At 41.9% G+C, this 15,643-nt stretch overlaps 1 protein-coding gene and 1 long non-coding RNA gene across 3 annotated transcripts; one reads left to right on the top strand and one right to left on the bottom strand.

The window, feature by feature from the left end:
- Window positions 1-18: 18 nt before the first annotated feature.
- Window positions 19-8,423, bottom strand: LOC121621591. Its single transcript, XR_006007651.1, has 4 exons — window positions 8,375-8,423; window positions 6,065-6,111; window positions 2,656-5,971; window positions 19-2,365 (listed from the first exon to the last, which is right to left on the bottom strand). It is a non-coding gene; the product is annotated as an uncharacterized LOC121621591 (long non-coding RNA).
- Window positions 8,424-8,910: 487 nt separating this feature from the next.
- Window positions 8,911-15,643, top strand: LOC121622468 (protein LEG1 homolog). 2 transcript variants are annotated; one of them, XM_041959430.1, is made up of 9 exons: window positions 8,911-9,007; window positions 12,547-12,846; window positions 13,118-13,204; window positions 13,285-13,358; window positions 13,952-14,056; window positions 14,680-14,798; window positions 15,000-15,141; window positions 15,255-15,351; window positions 15,449-15,643. In XM_041959430.1, exons 1-9 carry the CDS (start codon window positions 8,929-8,931, stop codon window positions 15,598-15,600), a joined length of 1,155 nt encoding a protein of 384 aa, XP_041815364.1. In that variant the 5' UTR covers window positions 8,911-8,928; the 3' UTR covers window positions 15,601-15,643. The 2 variants fall into 2 exon arrangements, with proteins under 2 accessions (XP_041815364.1, XP_041815365.1); XM_041959431.1 differs by having other exon boundaries at window positions 8,965-9,007; window positions 12,525-12,846.

The following is a 15,643-nucleotide window of genomic DNA, read 5'->3' on the forward strand; positions in this document are numbered from 1 at the left end:
TGACCGAGGAAAGTTGCACATTCAAGAAATGTAGGATTTATCTGAGAAGCAGTTTGCCTTAATGTATGAAAAGTAAAATCACTCATTCTAGCATTTCTTATAAAATGTTGTACTCGACTTGATTGTATGATTTCTATGTAATCTTTTTTCCCTATATTTTATTATTTTATGTGTGGTACCCCAAAATAGGGGTAACCCCATTTGGTATTTTATATCATATGCCAACCTTATTTCATTGCCACTTCAACAGTGCAGGGCACATCAATTTTATTTTCCCGGCCAGTTAAATTTGAATATATATTTCAAAGTGCTGTGTCCAAAGCTGAGTGAGTTAAATGCACTTAGAAGTGACTGAGTCGAGTAATCCTTAGTTCAGTATTATAACTTAGATAAGACAGCATTACAAGTACAGTATGTATCCTGTAAAATCACTGGTGGGAATTAATTGAAAGTGTGATATGCATTTAATTTAAAGTGATTTTGAGCAGTTACAGATGCACAGTGATGTCAATGCACTTTAGTTAATAGAAATTTGATTTTGGACAACAGATGCACTGAATGTAAATTGTATATGTGTTCAAGTGGTTTAATAGATGCAATTTGGAGAAAGAAATGAGCACTCCTGTCATCCGTGCTTTAGAGTCTTCCCTTATTTTACAAATTCGTCTCATGTCTTTTGTTATTGTGGACACCGCTGTGATTTTATGCATTGTCTTTATTTTTATTGTCATCCTTATTGTCATGATCAAGTGGGTTTTATTCTCCATCTTCTCTGTCAGTGTGTCTGTAGGCAAACCCCGTGGGTCCTTCGCAAATGACAAAATAAGTTTGGTCTTACTTTGTACCTGTAGTAGACTTGCCACACCTAGACCAAACCTAGCTTTCTTATTGCAAATCTGCACTGTGAAGTGTAAATATATGCACATAAATAACTGATATATATATGTATATATATCTTCTGCAAAAATGAAGTAAGAACTGAACAAATATAGCGAACAGTGATGAAGACTGAGTTCTGTCATGATTCTGGGAGTTATCACATATACATAAATATCTATTCATACACATTAAGACATATTTATTGCTCAGAATGTTTCAGTAGTATTATAACGTGATAGTACCACAGTACAATACATTTTATATGAAAGCCGGATGCTTACGACCATCATCAACTATTCTGACTATGCTGGGTCGTTTCCAATGTGAGATTGACTCCATCATGTCAGCTGCATCCCCGCTGCCTGCTCTGCCCGCCTGACTGGACGCTGCAGTTCATGGGATCACATTCTGTTTCATGTTTTACACAGCGTCCCAACTTTTGGGAATCTTGGTTGTATTGTTCTTGAAGCTGCATTTAGAACATCACTGCACATGAAGAACAAATATTACTGGGACCACAACATAAAAATCGCAGATGAACATCTGCTGTGTCGACCCAGTAGTTTGCACATCGAGGTTCAGACAGGTTAACCACACATTTGTGTGTCTACTAGAACACATGACATGCGATAGCGAAATAGCTGTACTCACTTTGCCGTGAGTTTTCAGGTTCAACATGATGCCAGATTATCTTATCTTGTCTTATCTTGGTCTATTAATCTGTAGGAGCATAACAGTCTGCACACCTCTCTCAGCGGCTGCTGGTCAAGACTACATGGTGGTCTTTCATATCTGCAGATATCATTATTGATTGCTGTTGATTCTGAGTATCTGAACTGTCTTGAATTCTATGAACGCACATTATCTTATCTGTCTGTCAATGAGGGTCCACTGAACCACATGTCACATGGGCCAACTTGAGTGTCTCATGTTAGTTTGCTACTGTTTGCTTGTGTGGGTCAGAAGATTTGAATGTAAACAGAAAGTATATAAGCCATGTTTTTAGGGACAACTCTCAGTCCAGTGACTCCATCTCGCTCCGCAGTCCCAGCTCTTCAGTCATGCAGCGTCCGACGGTCCTCGGCATCCTCCTGGCATGTGGAGTGTCTCTCAGCATTTCTGCAGTCGTTCTGGAAAATGGCTTGCCCATCCTGTGGGCGCAAACGGCCACACAAGTGAACGACCTGCCGATACAGAACGGGATCCTGGCTCCCGACCCCTGGAACTTCCTTCACCGCATGAGTCTCTACCGCCTGATGATAACTGCTACAGACCCGTTTATGGGCTCTATGGGGACAAACGCCACAGACAGTCCTTTGTGGGGACTGCCACCGCAGCTTGGATGGATGCTAACTTCAGGTAAGATGCTTCCTAGCTGGGGGCGTCCTGGTGGCTCACCTCTTAGAGTTCTTACTACAGCGGCCCAGGTTCACTTTCAGTTCCAGCTCTTTGCTGCATGTCATCCCCTCTCTCTCTACAGCTGTCACTATCAAAAAATGGAAACAGAAATACCAAAAAAATACATGCTTCATATTTGTGTCCTTGCAAAAGTTTATAGTGAATCATTTAAAATTAACATGATAAGGCCACCAGTTACTAAACAGTCGAGACACATTGTGCATTCTGCAGGGCGTCTCGCTGACCCAACTGGTACTACAACCTGCGGCCTGCAAACAGGAGATGCTATGTGTATTTCTACTCAGAGCTGGTGGGGCTGTAAGTAAACACACACACAAATACAAAGAGAACTCTGAACAAAAAAAAACACTATCAAACCATTTCTTTCTTCTCCAGGTGTAAACTACTTTGTCTCTGCACTGCCCTTCCTGTCTGCCGCACAGCAGGGCTTCATGGGAGCGGGCGTTCAGGTACTTGTGCAGTTGGACATCTCAACCTGAAAGTGAGACAGGTGAAAACGAGACAGCCATGCTAGCAGCCCGCAAGGGTGCACTTACAGGCAAAGTGGTGCTTTGAGCGAAACGCTAACATCAGCATGCTAAGATGCTCACAGTGACAATGCTGACGTTAAGCAGGTACAGCTAATTGAAAACTTTGACCTGATGGTGGTAAGTGCAGTTCATCCTGAAGGGGTCAGGGATGTGTGTAGTAAATATTCCTGCAGTCAACCAAACTGTTGTTAAGACATTTCACTAAGAACCACAAATTTCAACCTCATGATGCCATCAGAGGAAAAGTCGGGATCACCAGACACATTAGATTTTATCCTATAGGCACCATTGATGTTTGTACCAAACGTCATCAAAATCCATCCAATAATTGTTGAAATATTTCACTCTGGATCACAGTGGTGGACTGACTGACCCTCAAAGACACTTTTTTTGCTGCTAGCATGGCTAAAAAAAAACCTAATAAAAGCTGCACTCCTGAATATTTGTGTGTGCTGCTGTTTTTAGGCCCTCACACAAATGGGAAGCCTGCTAACTGTTATGGTTTGGTGCTGTTGGGGATGATTGTAATGATGACTGGTATGATTATTAGGTCCAGATGCAGGTGCCCGAAGGTGTAATGGACTATTGCACCACATATGCTGACTGTGCTGCTAGCTACCCTGATGCCATGTCTAAATGGGATGCCTTTTTTCAGGTATGTACAGTACACACACACACACACACAAATCCACGTACAAATTATTGATTTTATTATAACAATAAACTACTGGCCACTGTTTCGTGTATTAACTCTTTTGAATACGCACACAGTCATGTCTCCATCACTTCTGAGGACATTACATTGACTTGCATTCATTGTTTGGAGACTTACCCCAACCAAAACCATAACCACAACTTTGCCTGACCCTGACCCTAAGCTTAACCCAAGTCTTCACCATAGAATTTAATGACTTATGTAATGGGGCTTGCATTTTGTCCCCATAAGGAGGACAGGTCCCCACAATGTGACTGTGTAAACAGTTTTATGTCCCCACAATGTGTGTAAAACATGCGCAAGACTGACTTTACACATCAGCATCAATTCACTCGTCCTGCACCACTCAGCCTGTGCAAACCTCTTTTACCAGAAAGCCTGTTATAAACTGGGGGTTTGCAGTTTTAAAGAATGGGGCCTTACTCAGTATCAGACAGGGAGGGTCTAAAAGACAAGATGTCTCAACCTCTTCTCCTTCTATTTTAATCTGTCCTTACAGCAACATTTCCAAGGTGCAATTGTAAATCGCTGCAATAGATCCATAATGTTCTGTGTGTGATTAAAGGGACTCAAGTCTGCAGCTGAGTCTCCCCTCCCTGATGATGAGAAGAAAGATGCTCTCCTCGGTCTCTACTGGGAGGCCCAAATGGCTTCAACTTATGCCTCTGCTTCATGCAACACCAGGTAATCTATCCATCTATCCATCCATCCATCCATCTATGAGGAGTTATGTACCAGCCACCAGAGTCTCCGCTAGTTGCTTGGTAACCTCGTGGTGACACAACTCGATAAAGTAGAAAGCAGCTTCATATTTGACAAACAGATGTTAGAGTGGTGTCAAAGCGATAAGCACACTTCACCAAAATGTTGAACTACTCCTTTAAGCTGTCTCACCTCCGTCTGCCCCGTCCTTCAGGCAGAGCCACTACCCCTCGACAGAGGTGTCATTTGCAAACAGCTGGCTGAACTCAGCAGAGTATGTTGCAGCAGCACATTTCCACTCCAATCTGGAAAAATCTGTCATGTTCATGACTCCTCTGCCCGGCCGAGTTTTAAAGGCGCGTACCCACACCTCCATCAGTCCAGTCATTTCTAAACCTCATCTCATTTTCTAGTTTTACAGCCTGTGTAAGTGTCTGATTTTCTTCTACCGTCACACCTGTGTGTGCAGGCAGACGACAGCGTGCCTAACATCCCTGATCTGAGTCAGGAGGAGAACCACACACTGTATATCTTCTCTTGGATGAATAACATTAACTCACTGCTGGGTAGGACAGACAGACACACACACACACAAATATCATGATACGGCCTTTTCACTGAATTGGTGAGCTTTTAATGATGATCGTGATGGTGTCATCTACCAGGTGGGACGCTGGTGCGCCTGTGGAAAAAAGCCATGTGTTCAGTGAGCACGAGAGAGAAAGGCCGAGAGATGCTGGAGCAGCTTATGCTGAATCCCAGCTTCGCCACCAACACGTTCATGTCCATCGTGACCGGAATGACGACGAGCTGCTGAGGATCACTTTCGTATTACTCACAGGGAGGATCCACTGAGAAGAGACACTTGAAATACAAAAAGCCATAGCTGACATTTCTCTTCTCTACAGTTTCACTGTCTCCTGAATATGTGTGTCCCAGTAAACTGTCAACAAACCCTCATTTTACTGTCTTTATTAGGCTTTTTTGGAAGGTTCAGATGCTGAACTTAATTCAGTAATATATATCGCAGATAAATGGCAAAGTCAAGACAAAAAGTTCTCAGACTCTGTTGTTTGCACTGAACATCTTAAACTGCCCTCAACTACGATCATTATTTTGTCTGTTCAATATAAAGCACAGAAAGGCTAGCTTATCTTATCTAAGTGTAAAGACTGGAAACAGGGGGAAACATCCAGCCGGGCTCAGTCCAAAGGTAGTAACACGTGTCTACCAGCACCTCCAAAGCACAATTTATATGTTGTATCTTTGTTTTTTGGACAGAGCTAAGCTAGCTGTTTCCCTGTGTTTTCAATCTGAGTGCTAAACTAAGCTAAGCAGCTGCTGGCTGTAGCTTCATATTTACCTTACTGACAGGAGAGCACTATCAAACTTCTCATCTAACTCACTAACTTATATCTTAGTTGTCTCCCTGCTCGTGGACCATCATCCCCAGGTCCTTGAAGATGTCATTGATATCTGTGATGTCAGCCTGAGTCAAGCAACAGAAGGGGAGATGGGTCGTAAGAAAGGGGCGCTCATGTCCAACACTTCATGGTGAACACAAAAACACACCTCTGACGAGATACTTTACATATTGGCGACCATGCTGGAATAAATATTTGATTCTTTTCCTACCTCCAACTGCCTGATGGACGACTCTCTCTCCTGGATCAGCCTCAGGTCTTCTTCAGTAACAGCCTCAGGCTGAGCCTGCACCTGGAAATCACTGCAGAAACAAATGTAGATTCAATAATAATAGCAGTGGTGATAATACACATAAATGATAATAATTATGAATAATAATAAGTAGTGGACCTACTTGGGGAAAGGAGACACATTTCCAAAGCTGTCTTCAGGCTGTCCTCCCTGTTAAAGGACATGAAGAGTTTTGGATGAACATACTGTGCATGTGTGTTACTTAAAATATACTGCAGAGTTCTTTACTATGAGTATGGGTGAAGCGTTGAGTCAGTATGTGTACAGTATGCTATAAAACCTACAGTGCCCAGGACTGTAATACCTCATTAAAAACATAAGTATCAGCAGCACAAATCAGTGTGTGTCACAAAAGGTGCCAACATAAGGCAAATAAAACTTGTAGCTTTCCGTTTCCCTAGCCAAGAAATGTTTGTTATGTTACCAACCATTTAAAGCAGTAAGGAACTGTCCCTTTCTATCAGCATGAACACAGCAGACACAGATTCTTTTCTGTGCGGTGAGATAAGCGTTGCGGGAACACTGTTGCCAAGCCAGCATGCTCTCCTGAGGGAATCTGTCTAAAACAGTCACTGTTAAAGATGCTGTCTGTGGCACTGTAATGTGAGAGCTGCATCTCGTGAAACTTCCCCTGTTGTTTTTGCTTGTCTCCAAGTGCATATACAGACATTGACTTATCTGTAATAAACCGAGATAAGCTCTGGATAAGATATGGAATTGGTTGGCTGCAGTGTGGTGCAATGTGGCTGAAATATAATCTCTGCTCCACCTAACAAATGTGGGTCAGCTAGCCTTGGTGACAAACACCAGTGTTGGCTCTTTCTCTTTCTTACATATTTACAAAAATCTAAATATGCCTTCTTGATGGTTTCTGGGTTGTTAATGAGAGGATCAGAGGGACCACTTTCCACCTAATATGTCTGTCCCAACTTAACCAGCTACTGATAATATTAAAATGTATAAAACCTTCTTAAATTTAGAAAGTTGGGATGCTGTGTAAAACATAAATAAAACAAATGTGATCATTTGCTAATTCTTGCTTCTTGGAGTATACACCATCAAAAACATTTTTGGAACATGCATCAAATTCAGAATGAGTGTATATTAACAAACGCTTTGCGTCGTCAATTAATTTCTGATAATGGACACCTCGTCGGGCATTATCCCTTACGTAATGAATAAACTGTCATAGTTGGCGAACCGTAAGGAAGAAACTTAAGTTAGCTTAGCTAATGTAAAACCTAAGGGACAAACTGTTGAAATAATTAGCTAAAAAATAAACCAACCTAACAATAATGGATAAACAATTGAGCTAAACTGACTAAAGATGCTACAAATTATTAGTAAGCTAGCTAAAAGTAGTGAAAAACGTTTACAGTTTTCTAACTGTGATGGACAAATTGGTGAAATTATTAGGTAAATGTACTGGATAAACAATTGAAATAACTAGATAAAAGTAACCGATAAACAGTTAAAAGGTCCAATACGAATAAATAAGAATATAAACTTATAAACTTATTGTAATAATATTTGTAACAATAGTGTAACATCCACTTCAAATGAACCTGAAATTAACACATACAGAACAAGATATTGGGGTCAATAAAGGGATATTTGAGCTCGTCTGACCACTGGTCTAAAATATCGTTGTACTGCTGTAGCGTTCAAAGATTTCCCTTCACTAAGACTGGGGGGTCAAACCAAAGCATTCAAATAGCCCCATGTAGATCCAAAATAGCCTGTGCATGTATGTTGTCAGTCTACTTAAAAGTCAAAAGTCAAAATGCAATTTGCAATGCATTTGTCAGTGGGACATTTGCTGTCATTTACTGTAAATAAAGCCCAGCAGGGTTGGGTCAGGGTGGTGACTGCAGCCGAGTCAAGCAGACTTCCTGAACTGTTCACTAAAGAGGACTGAAACCACGGCCAGCATGCAAATATCCATCTGCTGAGAAAGACTAAACGCTATCCAGCCCTGCTGCTGCCACGAGCTGGAATAATGCTAAAACTTCCTATAAGACACTACATTGAATCGTGTGTTCTGCTTTCATTAAACTTTTATTACACACCCTCCCCGTCTGTTTGCTCGTGTTTGTATTTGTCTCTTTACTTCAGCAGCTGCCGGCGAGACAAACGCGGAAATCCCAAATTTCCAGAGATGTGCGCAAATGATCGCCGTGTATTCATGAGCCACTCTTTGTGGTTTTATGTGAACTTTATTGTTGCTGTACGACTAAAGACGCAGCACAATTTGAAGAGTTTTCTCTCTCGTCTTACGGAGAACAAAGTCTTTTAATCTATTTGTCCCTAAAGATGAATCAGCATCGTTAGATCGCGTCAATCGTGGTAATGCGTCCGGATTGTCAATCCTTCCTAAACGGTCGGCTCGGTTATGGAAAAGTTTTCACTTTACCTTTCTTGAGACTTGCTGCTGCGGTGCACTTCCTGACTGTCTGCCAGCCACTCCCCCGTCACATGATGCGAGCACTGCAGGCCAAATCACTGGCAGCAAAGGCTGCACATTCAAGAAATGTAGGATTTAACTGAAAAGCAGTTTGCCTTAATGTGTGAAAAGTAAAATCACTCATTCTAGCATTTCTTGTAACATGTTGTGCTCGACTCGATTGTATGATTTCTATGTAATCTTTTTTTCTCCTATGTTTTATTATTTTTTGTGTGGTACCCCAAAATAGGGGTAACCAGATTTGGTATTTTAGATAATAAGCCAAACTTATGTCATCGCCACTTCAACAGTGCAGGGCACATTCATAGATAAATTGTATTTTATACGTTGTCCTTTATAAAGGAAAAAAAAAGGTGAATAACAAAGTGAGAGAAGAAAAGCGAAACCCCGGGTACTGTTGTCTTTTTTTTCTTTATTGTTAAGTGTCCACCACACCATATATACATTACAACATACACACACCAGTGTATATACAATATGTTGTCGTGCGCTCCCGGTGCCTAATGCGGATTAATTTCCTGTTTCCGGTTAGACGCAATTTGGAGAAAGAATCGAGTGCTCGAGTCTTCCCTTATTGTCCAGGTCGGTATTCGGTTGAAAACACCACAGGTGATAGCCTAAAGACTAGTATCACTTCGATAATAGCGGAAAATGACATTTCGGTGATTAGAGTATCTTCATAACATCAGCTTTAACGGGTAATTGGTCCGCGATAGATAATGACGGTAAAGTAAGGCCGCGGTGCGCAGGTATTCTCGCGTTGGTTCGCGCTTGTTTTACTAACACACGATACACTGTTGTACACAAAATTAACATGTTTTCTGTATATTGCTCCCTTGAATTTTCGAAGCTCCTGGACGATGAATTTAGTATTTGGTTAAGTGAATGTTGAAATGGGAATGTTACTCAATTTGTTATTTGAAGCATTGTGTTAGGCCAGTTAAATTTGAATATGTATTTCAAAGTGCTATGTAGGAGCCATGAAGGCGAGGTAAAGGTTTGATTATGCTCTTGATTTGTTTTGGTATTTTTTGTTGTGATTGGTTGCAGTGATTTGCGAAATCTGGGTCACGGGATATATAATATGGGCGGTGCCACTTAGTTGATTTAAGCACCTGTTCACCTGTGTTCACGAGGGAAGAGGTTTGAGTGGGTCGCCGTATTTTTTGTTGACCGCACCATGCACGTTAAGTCAGTTGTTCGGTGTTTGTTAAGTTAATACGTTGTTTAAGCTGATTATCTTTTTTATTGAAGCATGTTTTCTAAGTTATTTCTGTGTCGGCGGATCATTGGAGAAGCGTATCAGACAAATAGGCCCATATCTCATCCTTTAAGCGACATCCTGGTTCCTTAGGTCGCTACATGCTATGTCCAAAGCTGAGTGAGTTAAATGCACTTAGAAGCGACTGAGTCGCGTAATCCTTAGTTCAGTATTATAACTTAGATAAGACAGCATTACAAGTACAGTATGTGTCCTGTAAAATCACTGGTGGGAATGAACTGAAAGTGTGATAAGCATATAATTGGAAGTGATTTTGAGCAGTGACAGATGCACAGTGGTGTCAATGCACTTTAGTTAATAGAAATTTGATTTTGGACAACAGATGCACTGAATGTAAATTGTGTAGGTGTTCAAGTGGTTTAATAGACGCAATTTGGAGAAAGAAACGAGTACTCCTGTCGTTCGTGCTCTGAGAGTCTTCCCTAATTTTCCAGATTTGTCTCATGTCTTTTTGTTATTGTGGACACCTCTGTGAAGTGTAAATATATGCACATAAATAATATATCTTCTGCAAAAATGAAGTAGGAACTGAACAAATATAGCGAACAGTGATGAAGACGGAGTTCTGTCATGATTCTGGCAGTTATCAGATATACATAAATATCTATTCATACACATTTATACATATTTATTCCTCAGAATGTTTCAGTAGTATTGTAACGTGACTGTACCACGGTATTATTTATTTATTTATTTGAAAGGGACAATACACATTAATGAACATCAGTATGTGAGTACATGTGTAAATGTGTCGGAGTTAGCAAGCCTGCTAATTTACATCCGTAGTCCCTTGGCAGGTAATAGACAGACAGACACATAGGAGGTAGACGAGTAAAGAAAAGAAGGAATATATAAAAAAAAAAACAGTACACAGTTCACATTAAAATACCCTTTCATACATAGACATAAAGGACAGTGTGGATTCTATAAAGTGCCGGGTGTTAAGTGCCAGTTGTTGAAGTGCAAATGCATGGATAGTTAAAATAGATCCACATGTGGTGGCCCACAGAGTGGACCAAGACATCGGATACTTAGCAGCAGATGAAAAGTCCCATTCACAAATTAATACTTAGCAGCAGATGAGAAGTCACATTCAAAATTAAGAACCCAAAGATAATACATCATAGTGCAGTACAGTGCAGTGCATGCCTACATATGTATATGTAGACATGCACTGCATAACAACAATGACTAGACAATTCCGGCGCCGACGAAATTTTGACAGTGGCACGAGGGGACGGCTGGTCTTATTAACTGAATCAATAAACATGAATGAATTTAATGGAAATGAACCATCTCTATTATCATCCAAAGTTTCCTTTTACTAACAGAGCTAACGGTGCTAATGTCGCTAACAGAGCTAACACTAACGGAGCTAACAGCTAATGGCCCTAATAGAGCTAGCTATGCTAATGCTAACAGAGCTAATAGTGCTAACATTTCTAATAGAGCTAGCAGAGCTAACAGCGCTAATAGAGCTATTGGCGTTGTGTCTGTCTATGTATATGAGGCTGTCTGTGTGACTGTGTCTGTGTGTATGTATCGGTCGTTGTGTGTGACTGCGTATGTGTGTGAAAGGTTTGTCACTCTGTCTTTCACTCTAAGTGATGATGTCATCCACCCTAGGAGGAGAAATTCTGAGCATTTTTTGAGAAACTTTATGGTCTTCAGATGGTCATAGCTCGAAAACAGAGATATAAAAAAACGTGCCGAGGTTCATTTCGACCCGACAAAATTATCTACATTTTAAAGTTTGAATGAAGTCTCTAGGAGTAATTATGGCCGAGCAGTGGACAATTGAAAAAGGCTGAAATTTGAGGAAATTTCCCCATTCATTTCTTATGGGAAATTCTTCGCAGTTTTGATATATATCTATGTATATATACATTGTACTCTGCGAGAGGACCGCCTAGCCATGATTACATTGTTGGTTTGTTTTGAGCCAGTTTTTGAGGTGGGCCTTAAAGGTTCTGTAGGTGGGGCGTTCTCTTATTGTACATGGTATGTTGTTCCAGATGTTACTGCCCTCAACCGACATAACAGATTGTCCAAAAGTCGTGTGTCTGTAAGGTATTTCGCAATCTCCCCTGGAATTTGCTCTGGTGGTTCTGCCACTGCTAACTTTGAGTTTTATATATATCTTTTAATGGAGGAAGTGCAAGTCCATTGAGTGTTTTGTAGATAATGCAGGCATACATAAAAACTTTTAAGTTTTCAAAACTCAAGAGGTTGTACTTCTCAAGGATATGGCAGTGGTGGTGAGAGATTGGTTTTCTGTCACATTCTGTTTCATGTTTAACACGGCGTCCCAGCTTTTGGGAATCTGGGTTGTATTGTTCTTGAAGCTGCATTTAGAACATTAAGAACAAATATTACTGGGACCACTACAGAAAATCACAGATGAACATTTTAATATTCAAGATGATTATGTGCTGAACATCTGTGTCGACCCAGTAGTTTGCACATCGAGGTTCAGACAGGTTAACCAAACATTTGTGTGTCTACTAGAACTCATGACACGCAATGGCCAAATAGCTGTACTCACTTTGCCGTGAGTTTTCAGGTTCAACATGATGCCAGATTCTGTCTTATCTTGGTCTATTAATCTGCGGGAGCATAACAGTCTGCACACCTCTCTCAGAGGCTGCTGGTCAAAACTACATGGTGGTCTTTCATATCTGCAGATATTATGATTGATTGCTGTTGATTCTGAGTATCTGAACTGTCTTGAATTCTATGAAGGCACATTACCTTATCTGTCAATGAGGGTCCACCGAACCACGTGTGACATGGGCCAACTTGAGTGTCTCATGTTAGTTTGCTCCTGTTTGCACCTCAGTCATGCTGCGTACGACAGTCCTCGGCATCCTCCTGGCATGTGGAGTGTCTCTCAGCATTTCTGCAGTCGTTCTGGAAAATGGCTTGCCCATCCTGTGGGCGCAAACGGCCACACAAGTGAACGACCTGCCGATACAGAACGGGATCCTGGCTCCCGACCCCTGGAACTTCCTTCACCGCATGAGTCTCTACCGCCTGATGATAACTGCTACAGACCCGTTTATGGGCTCCATGGGGACAAGTGCCACAGACAGTCCTTTGTGGGGACTGCCACTGCAGCTTGGATGGATGCTAACTTCAGGTAAGATGCTTCCTAGCTGGGGGCGTCCTGGTGGCTCACCTCTTAGAGTTCTTACTACAGCGGCCCAGATTCACTTTCAGTTCCAGCTCTTTGCTGCATGTCATCCCCTCTCTCTCTACAGCTGTCACTATCAAAAAATGGAAACAGAAATACCAAAAAAAATACATGCTTCATATTTGTGTCCTTGCAAAAGTTTATAGTGAATCATTTAAAATTAACATGAGAAGGCCACCAGTTACTAAACAGTCGAGACACATTGTGCATTCTGCAGGGCGTCTCGCTGACCCAACTGGTACTACAACCTGCGGCCTGCAAACAGGAGATGCTATGTGTATTTCTACTCAGAGCTGGTGGGGCTGTAAGTAAACACACACACAAATACAAAGAGAACTCTGAACAAAAAAAAAACACTATCAAAACCATTTCTTTCTTCTCCAGGTGTAAACTACTTTGTCTCTGCACTGCCCTTCCTGTCTGCCGCACAGCAGGGTTTCATGGGAGCGGGCGTTCAGGTACTTGTGCAGTTGGACATCTCAACCTGAAAGTGAGACAGGTGAAAACGAGACAGCCATGCTAGCAGCCCGCAAGGGTGCACTTACAGGCAAAGCGGTGCTTTGAGCGAAACGCTAACATCAGCATGCTAAGATGCTCACAGTGACAATGCTGACATTAAGCAGGTACGGCTAATTGAAAACTTTGACCTGATGGTGGTAAGTGCAGTTCATCCTGAAGGGGTCAGGGATGTGTGTAGTAAATATTCCTGCAGTCAACCAAACTGTTGTTAAGACATTTCACTAAGAACCACAAATGTCAACCTCATGATGCCATCAGAGGAAAAGTCGGGATCACCAGACTCATTAGATTTTATCCTATAGGCACCATTGATGTTTGTACCAAACGTCATCAAAATCCATCCAATAATTGTTGAAATATTTCACTCTGGATCACAGTGGTGGACTGACTGACCCTCAAAGACAGTGTTTTTTTGCTGCTAGCATGGCTAAAAAAGCTGCAATATTTGTGTGTGCTGCTGTTTTGTGAAGCCTGCTAACTGTTATGGTTTGGTGCTGTTGGGGATTATTGTAATGAGTGGTATTATTATTAGGTCCAGATGCAGGTGCCCGAAGGTGTAATGGACTATTGCACCACATATGCTGACTGTGCTGCTAGCTACCCTGATGCCATGTCTAAGTGGGATGCCTTTTTTCAGGTATGTACAGTACACACACACACAAACAAATCCATGTACAGATTATTGATTTTATTATAACAATAAACTACTGGCCACTGTTTCGTGTATTAACTCTTTTGAATACGCACACAGTCATGTCTCCATCACTTCTGAGGACATTACATAGACTTACATTCATTGTTTGGAGACTTACCCCAACCAAAACCATAACCACAACTTTGCCTGACCCTGACCCTAAGCTTAACCCAAGTCTTCACCATAGAATTTATTGATTTATGTAATGGGACTTGCATTTTGTCCCCATAAGGAGGACAGGTCCCCACAATGTGACTGTGTAAACAGGTTTATGTCCCCACAATGTGTGTAAAACATGTGCAGGACTGACTTTACACATCAGCATCAATTCATTCATCCTCCACCACTCAGCCTGTGCAAACCTCTTTTACCAGAAAGCCTGTTATAAACTGGGGGTTTGCAGTTTTAAAGAATGGGGCCTTACTCAGTATCAGACAGGGAGGGTCTAAAAGACAAGACGTCTCAGCCTCTTCTCCTTCTATTTTAATCTGTCTCTACTGCAACATTTCCGAGGTGCAATAGTAAATCGCTGCAATAGCTCTGTAATGTTCTGTGTGTGATTAAAGGGACTCAAGTCTGCAGCTGAGTCTCCCCTCCCTGATGATGAGAAGAAAGATGCTCTCCTCGGTCTCTACTGGGAGGCCCAAATGGCTTCAACTAATGCCCCTGCTGCATGCAACACCAGGTAATCCATCTATCCAACCATCCAACCATCCAACCATCCATCCATCCATCCATCCATCCATCCATGGGGAGTTATGTACCAGCCACCAGAGTCTCACCTGGTTGCTTGGTTACCTCAAGGTGTCAAAGCAATAAGCACACTTCACCAAAATGTTGAACTACTCCTTTAAGCTGTCTCACCTCCGTCTGCCCCATCCTTCAGGCAGAGCCACTACCCCTCGACAGAGGTGTCATTTGCAAACAACTGGCTGAACTCAGCAGAGTATGTTGCAGCAGCACATTTCCACTCCAATCTGGAAAAATCTGTCATGTTCATGACTCCTCTGCCCGGCCGAGTTTTAAAGGCGCGTACCCACACCTCCATCAGTCCAGTCATTTCTAAACCTCATCTCATTTTCTAGTTTTACAGCCTGTGTAAGTGTCTGATTTTCTTCTACCGTCACACCTGTGTGTGCAGGCAGACGACAGCGTGCCTAACATCCCTGATCTGAGTCAGGAGGAGAACCACACACTGTATATCTTCTCTTGGATGAATAACATTAACTCAATGCTGGGTAGGACAGACAGACACACACACACAAATATCATGATACGGCCTTTTCACTGAATTGGTGAGCTTTTAATGATGATCGTGATGGTGTCATCTACCAGGTGGGACGCTGGTGCGTCTGTGGAAAAAAGCCATGTGTTCAGTGAGCACGAGAGAGAAAGGCCGAGAGATGCTGGAGCAGCTTATGCTGAATCCCAGCTTCGCCACCAACACGTTCCTGTCCATCGTGAACGGAATGACGACGAGCTGCTGAGGATCACTTTCGTATTACTCACAGGGAGGATCCACTGAGAAGA

This window comes from Chelmon rostratus, chromosome 18, assembly GCF_017976325.1.
Source record: "Chelmon rostratus isolate fCheRos1 chromosome 18, fCheRos1.pri, whole genome shotgun sequence".
Classification (NCBI taxonomy): Eukaryota; Metazoa; Chordata; class Actinopteri; order Chaetodontiformes; family Chaetodontidae; genus Chelmon; species Chelmon rostratus.